This window comes from Aquarana catesbeiana, linkage group LG09 (assembly GCF_042186555.1).
Source record: "Aquarana catesbeiana isolate 2022-GZ linkage group LG09, ASM4218655v1, whole genome shotgun sequence".
NCBI classification, from domain to species: domain Eukaryota; kingdom Metazoa; phylum Chordata; class Amphibia; order Anura; family Ranidae; genus Aquarana; species Aquarana catesbeiana.
In genome coordinates, this window is record NC_133332.1 from 259461923 (window position 1) to 259482216 (window position 20294).

Consider the following 20294-nt stretch of genomic DNA (forward strand, 5'->3'; position numbering starts at 1 on the left):
TACATACAAAAATTGCTTTTATTTTAATTATACAATAATTTTTTTTATCCCTATATCTTTCATAACAGTCATCATCACACCTACAGGATCATTAATAAAATACATAAAGTCTATCTTATTTTTTTATCTTATTTTTTTTTTCAATGCCATTTTTGTTGACAGTCAAAAGCAGTCAACATATACTTTACATTAAGAGATAAGAGATTCTATTTTAGTTGCAAGTTTTCCTTCATTCACAGCTTCCTTAGCTCAGTGTAAAACAACCCTTTCCTAAATTATAGACTGCTAATGTGGCTTTCAACAACGGAGTACTGAAGAGTGCCCTGCTGAATTGTGTTGTTTATTTTTACTTGTGATGAGTCTGGGTCCGAACGCTTAGGCAACATAAAGCCCACGTCCATATGTGGAGCAAACTGAGTAGGCACAGGGGCTGGCATACAGTATATAAGCCGAGTCCCAGAGACCTAAGCTCATTACATCTCAGTTCTGGTGAGTAGTCTTCAAGCAGGCTGTGCATTCTAAAGAACCATCTCTGATCTTGTAGCTCATTCCTACACTTAGAAAAAAAGTATGCCAGCAGTTTAAAGAAATTAGGCTGTGCATCAAAATCAGTAATAGTTATACATCATAATATAGCTATTCATTGTAAATGAAAACTGGAGGCTCACACTTTGGAGGCTCACAATATGCGTTAGATTACACATGTAAAGACATATTAGTTATTTTGTAGAACATAGGATCCTGCAAATGAAAATGCTGTAAATATTAATTTGTTTGAATTGTCTTTCTTTTCCCTTTTTAGGGGGCCATCGTACTTTTTTCATCCTAGGAGGTGTTAACAGGTAAGTGGTCAAACGCTGTATAGTAGATTAACTGACACTTTAGACTAACTTTAGATAGATTGCTTTAGATTAGCTGAAAAAGAATGCTGTTGGTTCCCCTAAGAGGATCCCCCTTGTTTACTGTACCGATGACATTGCCATAAGCTAAACTTTCTGCTTCCCCTCTTTGCAAAGGTTTAGCTTAGAGGGCTGGTGATAGTTTCAATGGCATCCTAGTAGAACCTTTATAGGTTTATAATTGGAATGTCCTCCTAAGAGGGAAGAGTTCAGCTCAACGCTGGTTGAACTAGATGGACTTGTGTCTTTTTTTCAAGACTAACGATGTAGCTATGTAATGCAAAGCCCTAATGTCACCAGGAAGGCAAAGTCAACTGAGAAAAAAAGCAATAATAGCCAAGAGAGAATCTAAAGCTGGACACACACTGTTCAAATTTCAGCTGCTTTAGAAAGCAGCCGAAAATTGAACAGTGTGTTTCCAGCTTTGGATTCTCTCTTGGCTGATAGTTGGTGATACTTTCAATGGCATTCTAGTAGAACCTTTATAGGTTTATATTTGGAATGTACTCCTAAGAGGGAACAGTTCAGCTCAACGGTTGAGGGAAAGAAAATTGTACAATATATGGCTTGCTTAAGGCAAAGGTATAGCTTCACGGTAGTACAGGAGTAATAATCACAGCTGAGCCCTAAGAAGCACTTGCTATTTACTTAACCAATGACAATATGGCTTAGTTTACACTTGAAGTTTGGGGGGTGCCAGCAAAAACGGCAGATGAGGCACAATTTTACCACCTCTCAACTGCCCCCCCCCCCAAGCTGCAAAGGCAGCTATACGGAGTATACACGTGCTGCGAAAATGATGCTTTGCATCAAAAATTATCCCGCTGTCGTGTTCATTGGGCATTACTACCCATCAAATGTGATACAATTCAATTGTATTTGCGTGCATTTCGTCGTGGTGGTGCAAGCTTTTGGGGGATAAAACAGGCAGTAAGGAGGTGACAAATCACCTTATTAAAGCATTATTAAAAATAATACATTTTCATACAGAAACCAGCAGCCATGGGTGACGGTGAAATGGCGGTTTTTGGCGAAGCCGCCCAGTTCCTCCGTAAGAGTGACAAAGAAAGACTAGCAGCCCAGAACAAACCTTTTGATGCCAAGAACACCTGCTACGTAGATGACCAAAAGGAACTTTACGTAAAGGGTTTGGTCACCGCTCGGGAAGATGGAAAAATCACTGTACAGACTGACGATAACAGGGTAACTATTATAGCATATTTTTCTGAATAAATCAAGTACTAAACATGATTAAAAATCATATATTAAACATATTGTTTTCCATTTCAGACTGTAACAGTCAAAGAAAGCCAAGTTTACCCCCAGAATCCTCCCAAGTACGATAAAATTGAAGACATGGCGATGATGACTCACCTGAATGAAGCTTCTGTACTGTATAACCTCAAAGAGCGTTACGCAGCCTGGATGATCTACGTAAGTCCCAATATCTAGATAAAATGACAGGAGTCAAAATAAAATGTAGATAAGAGCTATTGCAACAATCCATATAATACATCCTATATTTTTTTTATGCATTAGTTGATGACTGGCAACCAAACTTCTTAATAAAGTTAAACCTACCCTGTAAAATAACAGCTTTAGCCTGAAAGTCCGACTTTGGTTGCTAAATGTAAAAAAAAAAAAAAAAAAAAAAATCTTGATACTTAGCTTTAAAACACAACCTCCTTTGTAAGTTGCTATTAGGTGGAGGGTCCTAAATGCTGCAAATAGCATGCTTCAGAGCAGCCTGGCAATAGATTTTATATTTTGGGGTAAAATATGGAGTTTCAGTTTAAGGAGTGGGACGTTTTAAGAAACCACAGTTGTTTCACAAACTAACATCATATACTTTATAATATACAACAGACATACTCTGGGCTTTTCTGCGTCACTGTCAACCCCTACAAGTGGCTGCCAGTGTATGACCCTAAGGTGGTTGCTGGCTACAGAGGCAAGAAGCGTATGGAAGCCCCACCACACATCTTCTCCATCTCTGATAACGCTTATCAGTTTATGCTCACAGGTACCTGGGCTTGTCTTATTCTGAATGTTTGTTTGATATGTTCAGAAGCCACATACATGTTTTAAATCTACATTTGCATTTGGTAGATCGTGAAAATCAGTCTGTCCTGATTACTGGTGAATCTGGTGCTGGAAAGACTGTCAACACCAAGCGTGTCATCCAGTACTTTGCAACAATTGCAGCTATTGGTGAAAGTGCTAAGAAGAAGGAGTCCAGCAGCGCCATACAGGTTCGTACTCAACTTTCAACTCTTAATAGAAATGAATTAAAATTAATAAAGATGAGATGAAAACACATGATATACGTATAGCATTATCCCACGTAAATCACTAAGGTCACATCTTGAGTATGGAATACAGTTTTGGCTAATGTACTATTAGAAGGCCATTAAAGATTTAGAGAGAGTACAAAGGCAGTCTAAACAAGTAATTTAGTAAAAAGCATTGCAGGTCTCTCTTGTATGAAAGGTTTAAAAAAAACTGAACTTGTCTCATTTGGAAAAAAAACAAGTTAGAGGTGATTAATTATGAATATACATATATCCAAAGTCAGTGTAAAAAAATTGTGAAATTATTATTTTCTACAAAGAATGTGAAAAAAAGGGGATAAAAGCTGCATATCAGCAAAAGAATATTTTTCTATTAGTTTAGGAAAGGTTTTTTTAAGCTTGTTGAATGATCCTAAGTAATAGCATGCTACATCTTCTTGTTGGAAAACAAACTAAAGTCATAGTATACATATTAAAAATTCTAGGTGCTTCTTTGCATTCTTAGGGACTATATTACATAGTAAATATGTGTTACCAAAGTTATGTAATTTGGGAGATGTGTTGATTGTCAACACATAGAGATTTGTGAAACCCAAGTACGACAAGAAATATAGCTATGCTCTGATTACAGTCCTGTCCTTCACAGTTCATATATTCTTTGCAGTGTTCAAGAAATATACAGGCTAAAACTGTATTGGTATCTGTCTGTGAAACTGCTAATGTAATTGGGATGTTGTTTACTACATAAAAAGCTGCTCGCTCAGGCCAGCTTAAAGGGCCTTGTACTTGTATAATCAATACACCAAAGTAGAACATGTAGTAGCCACTGGTAGGACTTGCATTTTTCAGACTTTTTTCCCTTTTTGCTTGTTTCTATCACTTTTACCTGTCTGCTGATACTTTGTACCTCTTTATATTTAGGGTAATCTGGAAGATCAAATCATCCAGGCTAACCCACTGCTGGAAGCCTTTGGTAATGCCAAGACTGTAAGAAATGACAACTCCTCTCGTTTTGTAAGTACATATGAAATCTATATGTTCATTGGTTACTCATCTCTAGGACCTCATATTGCATGAACTCCTTTCTAATCTTCTCTTGTCATGTTTAGGGTAAATTCATCAGAATCCACTTTGGTACCACTGGAAAACTGTCATCAGCTGATATTGAAACATGTAAGAACGAAACCCTCCAATTTCTTCTCATTTTGTAGTTTCTCACATAAATTCATACAATTACTACTATGCAATTTTGTAGATCTGCTGGAGAAGTCCAGAGTAACATTCCAGCTGTCAGCTGAAAGAAGCTACCATATCTTCTACCAGATCATGACAAACCATAAACCAGAGGTTGTAGGTACGGTCATATTTCCTTTCAGATAATAGGCAGAGAAATGAGACCTGCAAACCATAAGCATGTGTTATTGAATGAAGAACTTATCATTTTTTTAATGTCGTTTGTGTTCAGAGATGCTTCTTATTACCACCAACCCATACGACTACCCCTTAATCAGCATGGGTGAAATCGTTGTGAAGAGTATTGATGATACAGAGGAGTTCATTGCCACAGATGTAAGTTGTTGAAATCTTGGAACAAGAAAACATTTTTCAGTTTTCCACAGATTGTATAATTTCCACAGATGTACAGAATGTGTTACTAGGCACTAATTAACCAGAGCTATTTTTCCAACAGACTGCCATTGACATCCTGGGATTCATCCCAGAAGAAAAGGTCGGCATCTACAAGTTGACTGGTGCTGTCATGCATCATGGCAACATGAAGTTCAAGCAGAAGCAGAGGGAGGAGCAGGCCGAGCCAGATGGCACTGAGGGTTTGTCCTTTGTTTTTCAACTTATTTTATGATTTTTTAGCCATCTATGCCATTTTAGGATTTATTTCATACTATATGTCTTATCTCCAGTTGCTGACAAGATTGCTTATCTGATGGGTTTCAACTCTTCTGATATGCTGAAGGCTTTGTGCTACCCTAGAGTAAAGGTTGGCAATGAGTTTGTCACCAAGGGACAAACTGTATCTCAGGTATGATAAAATCAAGAGATAAAATAACCACATACTCAAAGATAACTATGCTTTCTATAATATATTAACACATGATTTTTGCTCTACTCTTTAGGTCAACAACTCTGTTGGTGCCCTCAGCAAATCCGTTTTTGAGAAACTCTTCTTGTGGATGGTCACTCGTATCAACCAGCAGCTCGACACCAAGCAGCCAAGACAGTTCTATATTGGTGTGCTGGATATTGCTGGATTTGAAATCTTTGATGTAAGTTCTTGAACAGTTTTAGGTTTGTATGTCTTTCAAAGCAAAGGACCTGTTCTCATTTCTTTATTTGACATACAGTACAACAGCTTGGAACAGCTCTGTATCAACTTCACCAATGAGAAGTTGCAGCAGTTCTTCAACCACCACATGTTCGTCCTGGAACAAGAGGAATACAAGAAGGAAGGTATTGAATGGGAGTTCATTGACTTTGGTATGGACTTGGCTGCCTGCATTGAGCTTATTGAGAAGGTAATTTCACATATGGAAATGATATTATGAAACCAAAAATGTAGAATTATTTGTAGTTACAGACTTAAAGTAACACTTATCGTTTATTATCAGCCTATGGGCATCTTCTCCATCCTTGAAGAGGAGTGCATGTTCCCCAAGGCCACTGACACATCCTTCAAGAACAAGCTGTATGAGCAGCATCTTGGCAAGTGCAAGAACTTTGAGAAGCCCAAACCTGGCAAAGGAAAGGCTGAGGCTCACTTCTCTCTTGTGCACTATGCTGGTACTGTGGATTACAACATCACTGGCTGGCTTGACAAGAATAAGGATCCATTGAATGAATCTGTTATCCAGCTGTACCAGAAATCTTCAATGAAACTGCTGTCTTTCCTGTACTCCAGCTACAATGCTACTGATGGTGAGTAACATTCCTGTTCCTTTCTTATTTTAGGCTTTTTTCGTACTTTTACATTTAGATTAAGATCTATGATGGCTCTTCCATTGTGTTTTATTACCAGATGCTGCCGGTGGTAGCAAAGGTGGAAAGAAGAAGAAGGGATCCTCTTTCCAGACTGTGTCTTGCCTGTTCAGAGTTAGTATGACTGTTCTATCTGCATAAAGACTTACATAATTTCTGCCATAGCAGAAAATCCTTATTTATATTGTGTGTGTTATAGGAAAACTTGAACAAACTAATGTCCAACTTGAAAAGCACTCACCCTCACTTTGTGCGTTGTCTGATCCCCAACGAGACCAAAACTCCAGGTACAATTTTATTTTCCTGTTCATGCTGAAAACACTAAACATTAGGAAGACACTATAGTTTTTGTGGTCACTACTGACATTTATGATTTCTCACAGGTATCATGGATAACCACTTGATCATTCACCAACTGAGATGTAATGGTGTATTGGAGGGTATCAGAATCTGCAGAAAGGGATTCCCCAGCAGAATTATTTATGCGGACTTTAAGCAACGGTAAATTTTCATGCACATTTTAAAAATACTTGTATAGCTTATAGAAACAAATGGATCATTAGGGGTGAACAATGCCATTAGATTTGGAAGTTTTAGTTATTTAGATATGTATGGTTTGTTATATACTTTGAGAATGATCATTAACTATTCCATACTGTTTCTTTTTTCTAAAGTTACAAGGTTCTGAATGCCAGTGCAATCCCAGATGGGCAGTTTATTGACAGCAAGAAGGCATCAGAAAAACTATTGGGCTCTATTGATGTTGACCACACTCAGTACAAATTTGGCCACACCAAGGTATGGCAGACAGCAGCTCCCAGAAAATCATAGCTCTAATAGTTTCTAATATTTAAATTTAAAATGACTATTTTTTTTAAATTTATTTTTTAAGGTATTCTTCAAAGCTGGTCTCCTGGGTACACTGGAAGAGATGAGGGATGAAAAGCTGGCACAACTTATAACTCGTACTCAGGCTCTTTGCAGAGCTTTCTTGATGAGAATTGAGTTCAAGAAGATGACGGAAAGAAGGTAAAAATGATTTTCTACTCACAAAAGTATACTAGTAATGATAGCTATAGAGGCAAAACAACATTTTTGATAACAGACATATTTACCTGATATGTGACATTTCTTAAACAGGGAAGCCATCTTTGTCATCCAGTACAATATCAGATCATTCATGAATGTCAAACACTGGCCATGGATGAAACTGTACTTCAAGATTAAGCCTCTCCTGAAGAGTGCAGAATCTGAGAAAGAGATGGCAAATATGAAAGAGGAGTTTGAAAAGACCAAGGAAGCTCTGGCAAAGTCAGAGGCCAAGAAGAAAGAACTAGAGCAGAAAATGATTTCCTTGCTGCAGGAAAAGAATGAGTTACAGCTCCATGTCCAGTCGGTATGTAGAATTATATAGCAAAACACTGTTTAAAAAATAATTTATAGTGATATCTAGTTATTATCAATCCAAAAATTCGCAGTTGCCCAAAAGAAAATTGTTATCCAAAAATTCCCAGTTGCCTAAAAGAAAATTGTTTTCAAAAGGAATCTGAGACTCTGGCTGATGCCGAGGAGAGATGTGAAAGTCTCATCAAGAACAAGATTCAACTTGAATCAAAACTCAAGGAGGTCAATGAGAGACTTGAAGATGAGGAAGAAAGCAATGCTGAACTGACAGCTAAGAAAAGAAAACTGGAAGATGAATGCTCAGAGCTGAAGAAAGACATTGATGACCTAGAACTCACTCTGGCAAAAGTAGAAAAAGAAAAACATGCAACAGAAAATAAGGTATACGCAACAAGAAACGTAAAGTCCACTTTCTGATTCAAATACATAAATGCAATTCTAGTTTTTAATACAGTATAATTATGTATGTTAATCTTTGTTCCTTTATTTATAGGTTAAAAATCTTACTGAAGAATTGGCAACTCTTGATGAAAATGTCTCCAAACTCGCCAAGGAAAAGAAAGCTCTTCAGGAGGCCCATCAGCAAACTCTTGATGACCTTCAAGCTGAGGAAGACAAAGTCAGCTCCTTGACCAAATCAAAAACAAAGCTGGAACAGCAAGTAGATGATGTGAGTATCTTAAAATAAGATTTCTAATCTGTTGGCTATTTAAAAAAGAGCCAAATTATTCAAATAAATGCATGTACTTTTAGCTGGAAGGTTCTCTGGAACAAGAGAAGAAACTCCGTCTTGAGCTAGAGAGGGCCAAGAGAAAGCTGGAAGGTGACCTGAAACTGTCCCAGGAAACCGTCATGGATCTTGAAAATGAAAAGCAGCAATCTGACGAAAAGCTAAAAAAGTAAGGAGTGCTCTCTATTTTTTTTAAAAGAAAAACCTGAAAAATAAAGGCAGCATTTATAACTTGTATTAACCTTGATTCACAGGAAAGACTTTGAAATCAGCCAACTCCAAGGAAAGATTGAGGATGAACAATCCCTTGGATCTCAACTGCAGAAGAAGATAAAGGAACTGCAGGTAAAGGATGGATTACAGGATCCTAATATCCTTATATTAATTTCTCATTATTTAACTATGAATATAAAAAAAACAATAATAATAACCTGCTCTATTTAGGCTCGTATTGAAGAACTTGAGGAGGAAATTGAAGCTGAGAGGGCAGCTCGGGCCAAGATTGAGAAACAGAGAGCTGATCTTTCTAGAGAACTTGAAGAAATCAGTGAAAGACTTGAGGAAGCTGGAGGTGCAACATCTTCTCAGATTGAGGTGAACAAGAAGCGTGAAGCTGAATTCCAGAAACTGAGACGCGACCTAGAAGAAGCTACTCTTCAACATGAAGCCACTGCTTCTGCTCTGCGCAAAAAGCATGCTGACAGTGTTGCTGAGCTTGGAGAACAGATTGACAACCTGCAGCGTGTTAAGCAGAAGCTGGAGAAAGAAAAGAGTGAACTGAAGATGGAGGTTGATGACCTCGCCAGCAACCTGGAGAGTGTCTCTAAGTCTAAGGTAAGAAATTTCTTGAAAATACATGTTTCTTTTTTCTTTTTAATCCTTATTCTGGAATAGAGACAATGATTTTACCTAATGTTCTTGTAGGCCAACCTTGAGAAAGTTAACCGTGTGCTTGAGGATCAACTGAGTGAAATTAAGTCTAAGGATGATGAACATCTGCGTTTACTTAATGACCTCACTACCCAGAAGGCTCGTCTGCAGACTGAGACTGGTAGGTTAATACTCATATAATAAAAGTAATACAAAAAAACAATATAATGAAGTGTCTAATAGATGAAATACAAGCCTCTAAAATGTTGTACAAAACCAATGAAATCCCAAGAGTATTCAGTGAAGAAATACTTGACTACATGCACTGTGATGTGTCTACTAAATGCATTGTTTTTCATGCTATGTGATATTGCTTTCATATGATTCTAGGTGAGCTGTCTCGCCAGCTTGAAGAGAAGGAGTCTCTAATTTCTCAGCTATCCAGAGGCAAACAGGGCTTCACTCAGCAGGTTGAGGAACTCAAGAGACAGCTTGAAGAGGAGTCAAAGGTAACATTGTGATGTTAAGTTAAACAAACAATATTGAAACAGTACATTTCCTACAATGCCATTACATGTATTTCACATAATTCTTATCTGCATATTCCAGGCAAAGAATGCCCTTGCCCATGCCCTGCAGTCTGCTCGCCATGACAATGACTTGCTCCGCGAGCAATATGAGGAGGAACAGGAAGCCAAGGCTGAGTTTCAACGTTCTCTGTCCAAGGCTAATAGCGAAGTTGCCCAGTGGAGGACCAAATACGAAACTGATGCCATTCAGCGCACAGAGGAGCTAGAGGAGGCCAAGTAAGTTGAAACTCAGGACATTAGTATTTATTTCAATATTTTTTATTGATTTTACAATAGAAAAAAAAGAGATTTGTTTTTAACAGACTCTTATTGTACCATTACATAATATTGTTCTTTATTTGCTTTGCAGGAAGAAGCTGGCTCAGCGTTTGCAGGATGCTGAGGAACAGGTTGAGGCTGTGAACTCCAAGTGTGCCTCTCTGGAAAAGACCAAGCAGAGGTTGCAGTCTGAGGTTGAAGACCTCATGGTCGATGTGGAGAGAGCAAATAGTGCAGCAGCTTCTCTTGACAAGAAACAGAGAAACTTTGATAAGGTAGATATGCAGGCATAATACAACTGTAATAACTTTCAATTATTTAGGTACATATTCTATATATGTCCATGATTTCAGGTCCTGGCAGAATGGAAGCAGAAGTATGAGGAGGGTCAGGCTGAACTGGAGGCTGCTCAGAAAGAGGCTCGTAGCCTGAGCACTGAGATCTTCAAGATGAAGAATGCTTATGAAGAGGCTCTAGAACAAGTTGAAACCCTGAAACGCGAGAACAAGAACTTGCAACGTATGTTGCTTACTTACTGTATTTCTATAATTTTTCATTGATGAGACTGGCACATGTACTGAATAGATTTGTAACATTTGTTTGACCATCTCTTCACCAGAGGAGATCTCAGATCTGACTGAACAGATTGGTGAGACTGGAAAGTCCATCAATGAACTGGAGAAGGCCAGGAAGCAGGTTGAACAGGAGAAGAGTGACCTTCAGGCTGCTCTGGAGGAAGCTGAGGTATACAACTAGAAAAATACAATGATAACATGGATTGGCTTTATTTTGGCATGACCTTTCTGAGTGCCAGACTACCAATCTAATTTTAAATATTGTGTTCCTTTTTTAAAGGGATCATTGGAACATGAAGAAGCCAAAATCCTCCGTGTCCAGCTTGAGCTGAACCAGATCAAATCTGAGGTGGACAGGAAGATTGCAGAGAAGGATGAGGAAAATGAACAGCTGAAGAGAAATAGCCAGAGAGCCATTGACACCATGCAGAGCACACTGGACTCTGAAATCAGAAGCAGAAATGATGCTCTGAGACTGAAAAAGAAGATGGAAGGAGATTTGAATGAACTTGAGATCCAACTTAGCCATGCCAACCGCCAGGCTTCAGAGGCACAGAAACAGCTCAGAAATGTACAAGGACAGCTGAAGGTATCCCAAAAAAGCGCAAATAATCACATAAAATACAAAGCTCTAGTCTCATTCTATTGAAAGTAGTCAGATTGTTGGTTTATGATCACACACTTTTTGTCATCTAGGATGCCCAGCTGCATTTAGATGATGCCTTGAGAGGACAGGAAGATCTGAAGGAACAGGTTGCTGTGATTGAACGCAGAAACAATCTACAGCAAGCTGAGATTGAAGAGTCTAGGTCCGCTCTGGAACAAACAGAGAGATCTCGCAAATTGGCAGAACAGGAACTTCTGGATGCCAGTGAACGTCTGCAGCTCCTGCACTCACAGGTAGAATCTACTACTAATTATCATTAGATTTAGCAATAAATGTTACCTTTTTTCATTAAATGCTAACTAATGACCCCCATATTTGTTTTTCTAGAACACTAGCCTGCTGAACAGCAAGAAGAAATTAGAAAGTGACATTGCACAGCTGACGAATGAAGTGGAGGAAAGTGTTCAGGAATCCAGAAATGCTGAAGACAAAGCTAAAAAGGCCATCACTGATGTACGTATCCATTCTTCTACAAACTCATAGCATAGATTACACCAAGTCAACATTCCCACTGACTGTTTTTCTATACTACTTAAGGCTGCTCTAATGGCAGAAGAGCTGAAGAAGGAGCAGGACACCAGTGCCCACCTGGAGAGAATGAAGAAGAACCTTGAACAGTCTGTGAAGGACCTGCAGCACCGTCTGGATGAAGCTGAACAGCTGGCAATGAAGGGTGGCAAGAAGCAGCTCCAGAAACTGGAAGTCAGAGTAAGTATTTTAAATGCAAAAGTGGTAAAGATTAGAGAACAAATATAAAAATTCCAACAATATTTTTTTCTGAAAATGTTCCCCATAGGTGCGTGAACTGGAGAGTGAACTGGACAATGAACAGAAACGTGGAGTTGAGTCCATTAAAGGAGTTCGCAAATATGAAAGGAGGGTTAAGGAACTCACCTACCAGGTACAGTAACTTAGTACACATACTCAGTATGGAAAATGCCTAAAGACTTCTTGCTTTTAGGCATTTCTTGGATTAAACCATTTTTTTTACAAACATGACTTTTAAATTCTGAATGCTCTATATTAATTTTATTTTGCAGACTGAGGAAGACAGGAAAAACCTCCTGAGGTTGCAGGACCTGGTAGACAAACTGCAGCTGAAGGTCAAGGCCTACAAGAGACAGGCTGAGGAATCTGTAAGTGCAAACCTAATTTATTATAGAAAAACTTTTCCAGAAGCCTTTTCTTCATAGACAAGACTGATTATAAGCAAGTTAGACTTTAGACCAAATTTTCAATGCAATTTGACAATTAACTTTGTTCTTCAGGAGGAACAAGCCAATGCTCACCTGGGCCGCTTCAGGAAGGTCCAACATGAGCTTGAAGAGGCTGAAGAGAGAGCTGACATTGCTGAGTCCCAGGTCAACAAGCTCAAGGCCAAGAGCCGTGACATTGGAGGAAAGGTATAGCAGCATTTTTTTACATGTCATGTCACTTAATTTTCTTAAAATTACTTGTTGTACCTTACATTTTTTCTCTTTATTTTTTGCAGAAGGAGATCGAAGAGTAAATACTTCTAAGTGGTTGTAGAAAAATGTACAGTATTTAAATTATATTGTGCTAATATTTCAATAAAATATTGAAGTTCTTTAAATATGTTGTGGCCTTTTTGATTCTAACAAACACAATTTTCATGTAATTGTTTCTACTTTAAATGGTTTCTACTTTTTTTTTCCCAGAAAAAAATGGTTTCTCCTTTAATGGTAGATGAAAACACAGAAATTAATGCAGTTATGAACTCATTAAAAAATTATAAAGAGCTTTATGCGGCTACTGTAATTACCTGAATATGGCTTATTATATGTATCGTATAATTCCTTGTACAACAGCCCTTGGACCGGTAGAGGGATGGTCATTGTTAGCAGCCAATCATCACGCTGCACGCGCATTTGCAGAAAGAGAGATTAGTGTGAGTAATTCAGCAAACTGCTGCTACTCCTTCTCTGTCCTATCCTAGGCTGGGGGTAGGGAGGTGACCTAGCCTTATTGCTTAACTGCAACAGTGAAAAGTCCCAAGCCTGGCTGTACATTCTGGTGGGGCTCTGTAAATCTCAGGACTAGATTGCAAAAATACAAACCCTTTGAATAGTAAAACACTCTAAATAATAAGTAATTCAACTCTGTATTTGGCCTGGAGTTCAGCTTTAAATATTGAATGGCCCTTAAAGGAAATCTCCCACTTCTGGCTTTTCAAAAAACCTAAGTTGTATATGAGTGCAATTCAAAAATGCAACTGGTTACAGTCTACATTTACTCTTCAGCTGACCTCAAGTACTATAGTGGTCAACAAGCAGGGCTGGACTGGGACAAAAATTTGGCCCTGGACTTCATCCAGACCGGCCCACTTTTAATTTGCAAACACACACAAAAAAGTAAGCCCCCCCTTACATCAGGGTCCCCAGAGCCCCCCTCATTACATCAGAATCCCAACAGAGCCCCCCCTTACATCAGGGTCCCCAGAGAGCCTCTCCCTTACATCAGAGTCCCCAGAGAGCCTCCCCCTTACATCAGAGTCCCCAGAGAGCCTCAGTCTTGCATCAGGGTCCCCAGAGACCTTCCCCTTTACATCAGGGTCCCCAGAGAGCCGCCTCCTTACATCGGGGTCCCCAGAGAGCCTCCCCCTTAAATCAGGGTCCCCAGAGAGCCCCTACTTATATCAGGGTCCCTTGAGAGGCCCCCCTTACATCAGAGTTCCCAGGGAGCCTCCTCCTTACATCAGAGTCCCCAGAGAGCCTCAGTCTTGCCAGGTCCCCAGAGACCTTACCCTTTACATCAGGGTCCCCAGAGAGCTCCTCCTTATATCAGGGTCCATTGAGAGACCCACCTTACATCAGAGTTCCCAGAGAGCCTCCCCCTTACATCAGAGTCCCCAGAGAGCCTCAGTCTTGCATCAGGGTCCTCAGAGACCTTCCCCCTTACATCAGGGTCCCCAGAGAGCCTCCTCCTTACATCGGGGTCCCCAGAGAGCCTCCCCCTTAAATCAGGGTCCCCAGAGAGCCCCTCCTTATATCAGGGTCCCTTGAGAGCCCCCCCTTACATTAGAGTCCCCAGAGAGCCTCCCCCTTACATCAGGGTCCCCAGAGAGCCTCCCCCTTACTTTAGGGTCCCCAGAGAGCCCCTCCCAACATCAGGTTCCCCAGAGAGCCCCCTTACATCAGGGTCCCCAGAGAACCCCCCCTTTACATCACAGTCCCCAGAGAGCCTCAGTCTTGTATCAGGGTCCCCAGAGAGCTTCCCCCTTACATCAGGGTCCCCAGAGAGCCTTCTCCTTACATCAGAGTCCCCAGAGAGCTTCTCCCTTACATCGGGGTCCACAGAGAGCCCCTCCTTGCATCAGGATCCCCAGAGAGCTCCCCCTTACATCAGAGTCCCCAGAGAGCCTCCCCCTTACATCAGAGTCCCCAGAGAGCCTCAATCTTGCATCAGGGTCCCCAGAGATCTTCCCCTTTACATCAGGGTCCCCAGAGAGCCTCCTCCTTACATCGGGGTCCCCAGAGAGCCTCCTCCTTAAATCAGGGTCCCTAGAGAGCCCCTCCTTATATCAGGGTCCCCAGAGAGCCTCCTCCTTACATCGGGGTCCCCAGAGAGCCTCCCCCTTAAATCAGGGTCCCCAGAGAGCCCCTCCTTATATCAAGGTCCCTAGAGAGCCCCCCCCTTACATCAGAGTCCCCAGGGAGCCTCCCCCTTACATCAGGGTCCCCAGAGAGCCTCCCCCTTACATTAGGGTCCCCAGAGAGCATCCCCCTTACATTAGGGTCCCCAGAGAGCCTCCCCTTTACATTAGGGTGCCCAGAGAGCCCCTCCCAACATCAGGTTCCCCAGAGAGCCCCCTTACATCAGGGTCCCCAGAGAACCCCCTTTACATCACAGTCCCCAGAGAGCCTCAGTCTTGCATCAGGGTCCCCAGGGAGCTTCCCCCTTACATCAGGGTCCCCAGAGAGCCTTCTCCTTACATCAGGGTCCCCAGAGAGCTTCTCCCTTACATCGGGGTCCACAGAGAGCCCCTCCTTGCATCAGGATCCCCAGAGAGCTCCCCTTTACATCAGAGTCCCCAGAGAGCCTCCCCCTTACATCAGAGTCCCCAGAGAGCCTCAATCTTGCATCAGGGTCCCCAGAGATCTTCCCCTTTACATCAGGGTCCCCAGAGAGCCTCCTCCTTACATCGGGGTCCCCAGAGAGCCTCCTCCTTAAATCAGGGTCCCCAGAGAGCCCCTTCTTATATCAGGGTCCCCAGAGAGCCTCCTCCTTACATCGGGGTCCCCAGAGAGCCTCCCCCTTAAATCAGGGTCCCCAGAGAGCCCCTCCTTATATCAGGGTCCCTAGAGAGCCCCCCTTACATCAGAGTCCCCAGGGAGCCTACCCCTTACATCAGGGTCCCCAGAGAGCCTCCCCCTTACATTAGGGTCCCCAGAGAGCATCCCCCTTACATCGGGGTCCCCAGAGAGCCCCTCCTTACATCAGGATCCCCAGAGAGCCTCAGTCTTGCATCAGGGTCCCCAGAGAGCCTCCCCCTTACATCAGAGTCCCCAGAGAGCCTCAGTTCAGGGTCCCCAAAGAGTCCCCCCTTACATCAGAGTCCCCAGAGAGCCTCAGTCTTGCAACAAGGTCCCCAGAGAGCCCCCCTTACATCAAGGTCCCCAGAGAGCCGCCTCCTTACATCGGGGTCCCCAGAGAGCATCCCCCTTACATCGGGGTCCCCAGAGAGCCCCTCCTTACATCAGGATCCCCAGAGAGCCTCAGTCTTGCAACAAGGTCCCCAGAGAGCCCCCCTTACATCAAGGTCTCCAGAGAGCCTCCTCCTTACATCGGGGTCCCCAGAGAGCCTCCTCATTAAATCAGGGTCCCCAGAGAGCCCCTCCTTATATCAGGGTCCCCAGAGAGCCTCCTCCTTACATCGGGGTCCCCAGAGAGCCTCCCCCTTAAATCAGGGTCCCCAGAGAGCCCCTCCTTATATCAGGGTCCCTAGAGAGCCCCCCTTACATCAGAGTCCCCAGGGAGCCTACCCCTTACATCAGGGTCCCCAGAGAGCCTCCCCCTTACATTAGGGTCCCCAGAGAGCATCCCCCTTACATCGGGGTCCCCAGAGAGCCCCTCCTTACATCAGGATCCCCAGAGAGCCTCAGTCTTGCATCAGGGTCCCCAGAGAGCCTCCCCCTTACATCAGAGTCCCCAGAGAGCCTCAGTTCAGGGTCCCCAAAGAGTCCCCCCTTACATCAGAGTCCCCAGAGAGCCTCAGTCTTGCAACAAGGTCCCCAGAGAGCCCCCCTTACATCAAGGTCCCCAGAGAGCCCCCTCCTTACAGCAGGGTCCCCAGAGAGCCTCCCCCTTACATCAGGGTCCCCAGAGAGCCTCCCCCTTACATTAGGGTCCCCAGAGAGCATCCCCCTTACATTAGGGCCCCCAGAGAGCCTCCCCCTTACATTAGGGTGCCCAGAGAGCCCCTCCCAACATCAGGTTCCCCAGAGAGCCCCCTTACATCAGGGTCCCCAGAGAACCCCCCTTTACATCACAGTCCCCAGAGAGCCTCAGTCTTGCATCAGGGTCCCCAGAGAGCTTCCCCCTTACATCAGGGTCCCCAGAGAGCCTTCTCCTTACATCAGGGTCCCCAGAGAGCTTCTCCCTTACATCGGGGTCCACAGAGAGCCCCTCCTTGCATCAGGATCCCCAGAGAGCTCTCCCTTACATCAGAGTCCCCAGAGAGCCTCCCCCTTACATCAGAGTCCCCAGAGAGCCTCAATCTTGCATCAGGGTCCCCAGAGATCTTCCCCTTTACATCAGGGTCCCCAGAGAGCCTCCTCCTTACATCGGGGTCCCCAGAGAGCCTCCTCCTTAAATCAGGGTCCCCAGAGAGCCCCTCCTTATATCAGGGTCCCCAGAGAGCCTCCTCCTTACATCGGGGTCCCCAGAGAGCCTCCCCCTTTAATCAGGGTCCCCAGAGAGCCCCTCCTTATATCAGGGTCCCTAGAGAGCCCCCCTTACATCAGAGTCCCCAGGGAGCCTACCCCTTACATCAGGGTCCCCAGAGAGCCTCCCCCTTACATTAGGGTCCCCAGAGAGCATCCCCCTTACATCGGGGTCCCCAGAGAGCCCCTCCTTACATCAGGATCCCCAGAGAGCCTCAGTCTTGCATCAGGGTCCCCAGAGAGCCTCCCCCTTACATCAGAGTCCCCAGAGAGCCTCAGTTCAGGGTCCCCAAAGAGTCCCCCCTTACATCAGAGTCCCCAGAGAGCCTCAGTCTTGCAACAAGGTCCCCAGAGAGCCCCCCTTACATCAAGGTCCCCAGAGAGCCCCCTCCTTACAGCAGGGTCCCCAGAGAGCCTCCCCCTTACATCAGAGAACCCAGAGAGCCTCAGTTTTGCATCAGGGTCTCCAGAGAGCCTCCCCCTTACATCAGCGTCCCCAGAGAGCCTCCTCCTTACATCGGGCTCCTCAGGGCGCCTCCCCCTTACATCAGGGTCCCCAGAGAGCCTCCCCCTTAAATCAGGGTCCCCACAGAGCCTCCCCCTTAAATCAGGGTCCCCACAGAGCCCACCCCTTACATCAGAGTCCTCAGAGAGCCTCAGTCTTGCATCAGGGTCCCCTGAGAGCCCCCCCTTACACCAGAGTCCCCAGAGAGCCTCAGTCTTGCATCAGGGTCCCCAGAGAGCCTCCCCTTACACCAAGGTCCCCAGGGAGCCTGAGTCTTGCATCAGGGTCCCAAGAGAGCCTCCCCCTTACATCAAGGTCCGCAGAGAGCCTCCTCCTTACATCGGGGTCCTCAGAGAGCCTCCCCTCTACATCAGGATCCCCAGAGAGCCCCTCCTTGTATCAGGGTCCCTAGAGAGCCCCCCCTTACATCAGAGTCCCCAGGGAGCCTCCCCCTTACATCAGGGTCCCCAGAGAGCCCCTCCTAACATCAGGGTCCCCAGAGAGCCCCCCTTACATCAGAGTCCCCAGAGAGCCCCTCCCCCTTTACATCGCAGTCCAAAGAGAGCCTTAGTCTTGCATCAGGGTCCCCAGAGAGCTTCCTCCTTACATCAGGGTCCCCAGAGAGCTTCCCCCTTACATCAGGGTCCCCAGAGACCACCCCCCTTACATCGGGTCCCCAGAGAGCCCCTCCTTACATCAGGGTCCCCAGGGAGTCTCCCCTTACATCAGATTCCCCAGAGAGCCCCCCCTTACATCAGAATCCCCAGAGAGCCCCCCTTACATCAGGGTCCCCAGAGAGCCTCAGTCTTGCATCGGGGTCCCCAGAGAGCCCCCCCCTTACATCAGAGTCCCCAGAGAGCCTCAGTCTTGCATCAGGGGCCCCAGAGAGCCCCCTCCTTACATCAGGGTCCCCAGAGAGCCTCAGCCTTACATCAGGGTCCCCAGAGAGCCCCCCCTTACATCAGAGTCCCCAGAGAGCCTCAGTCTTACATCAGGGTCCCCAGAGAGCCTCAGCCTTACATCAGGGTCCCCAGAGAGCTGTATGTCTGCATGCACACCTCTGCATTTTGAATTGCGGCCAGATTTGCCACGATTCTGTCCGCGTTTTTAAATTGCCAAGGTGAGAATGACAAATCACATTTAAGATGCCATTCATTTGGATAGCACCTAAAATTGTGGTGCCTTTCTGACATGATTGCCGCGTGATAAATCGTGCTGCAATTGCGGCAACTCGCCTTGCATGAAATGCGCCGCTTTTTTGGGGCCACAAGCTTCATGTGATGCGGGTCACCGTGATTGCAGTGTGATTTATCGTGCAACAAACGCGGCAGAACCACACCACGATTTTAGGTGCCATTTAAATAAATGACATCTCAAAAGTGCAATCTGCGATTTGTCATTCACACCTCGGCACTTTGACGTTTTTTTGCCAAAGCTCCTAAACTCAACTTCATAAGGTCCGGATCACACCTATGCAGTTTACTTTTGATCGTTTCTGCAGTGCTTTTGGCTGTGCGTTTTGCAATTTTGCACACGCGATTTCACCACAATTGTGCCGCAATTTGTGTTTTGCCTTTTTTTATGCTTTTTTTGACTAATTTGTTGTTGGGCAGATTAAAAAAAACACAAATCGAAGCAAAAATGTACTACATGCTTTTCTGCAGCTTCTCAATTGAAGTCTATTGAACCAAAAAAAGCGAAAAAAGCACAGTTTTGCGTTTAGGCTCTATTAACAGCTTAGCGATTTACTGGTGTTTTTTGGGCATTTTTTCAAAGCGTTTTTGCAGCTTTTTACAAGCATTTTTAAAGCGTATTAGGAGTGTATTACAAGCGTTTTACAGCTTCATGCGTTTTTGTTTAGCGAATAGAAAGCACTAGGGGGAGGAGAGGGAGTGGAGATTAGGGGTGGAGGGTTCTGCTGTTTCAGCAGAAAACGAGTGACAAAACGCTCGTAAAACGCTCAAGTCAGGCGTTTCAATTGAAGTCTATGGGGCCAAAAAGAAGCACATGTAGTTTTTCCAGCGACAGGTGTTTTGCTTCAGGTGACAGAACGCTCAGATGTGAACAGGGGCCATTGAAATGAATGGGATTTGGCTTTTTGAGCGTTTTAGAGCTACACGCTTCAAGCAGAAATTCGCTTAGGCGTGAACCTGGCTTAGGCCAAAAACTCTCCAAAAAAGCTCATGCACCAAATCTTGGCACAGAGCCAGGAGCGGTAGGCTTTGTGATTTTTTGCTACGATTGTAGTGTGATTTGTCGCTCGACAATCGTGGCAAAATTGCACCGCGTTTGGGGTGCCATTAACAAATAATGACATCGTAAACACATCCGTGTTTTGTTGTGATTCTGGAATCTGCCAGAGATTTTTAAGTGCCAAAGTTTGTCGCCATTCCACGAGCGGGCGCAATTTTGAAGCGTGACATGTTGAGTATCAATTTACTCAGCGTAACATTATCTTTCACAATATAGAACAAAATTGGGCTAACTTTATTGTTGTCTTATTTTGTACTTAAAAAAAGTGTATTTTTTCCAAAAAATGTGCTTGTAAGACTGCTGCGCAAATACGGTGTGCATAAAGTACTGCAACTACTGCCATTTTATTCTCTAGGGT

The 20294-nt window shown here is 43.9% G+C and overlaps 1 protein-coding gene across 1 annotated transcript; it reads left to right on the forward strand.

The window, feature by feature from the left end:
- Positions 1-386: 386 nt before the first annotated feature.
- Positions 387-12869, forward strand: LOC141108563 (myosin-4-like). Its single transcript, XM_073600278.1, has 40 exons — positions 387-489; positions 803-842; positions 1890-2102; positions 2190-2333; positions 2766-2922; positions 3009-3151; positions 4112-4204; positions 4300-4363; positions 4446-4544; positions 4656-4759; positions 4881-5019; positions 5110-5228; positions 5323-5472; positions 5551-5721; positions 5815-6121; positions 6222-6295; positions 6381-6468; positions 6565-6682; positions 6856-6979; positions 7074-7210; positions 7322-7577; positions 7724-7966; positions 8079-8255; positions 8339-8484; positions 8570-8660; positions 8760-9149; positions 9240-9366; positions 9576-9694; positions 9795-9991; positions 10125-10308; positions 10387-10552; positions 10653-10777; positions 10889-11197; positions 11305-11508; positions 11603-11728; positions 11813-11983; positions 12072-12176; positions 12316-12411; positions 12544-12678; positions 12768-12869. Exons 3-40 carry the CDS (start codon positions 1902-1904, stop codon positions 12783-12785), a joined length of 5817 nt encoding a protein of 1938 aa, XP_073456379.1. The 5' UTR covers positions 387-489; positions 803-842; positions 1890-1901; the 3' UTR covers positions 12786-12869.
- The last annotated feature ends 7425 nt before the right edge of the window (positions 12870-20294 follow it).

Bases quoted from the DNA above. Each gene is read 5' to 3' on its own strand.
- LOC141108563 (XM_073600278.1), top strand. From the start codon at position 1,902: ATGGGTGACGGTGAAATGGCGGTTTTTGGCGAAGCCGCCCAGTTCCTC. The intron at 4,364-4,445 runs GTAAGAACGAAA...GCAATTTTGTAG, and splicing joins ATCAGCTGATATTGAAACAT to ATCTGCTGGAGAAGTCCAGA. The intron at 11,729-11,812 runs GTACGTATCCAT...ATACTACTTAAG, and splicing joins CTAAAAAGGCCATCACTGAT to GCTGCTCTAATGGCAGAAGA.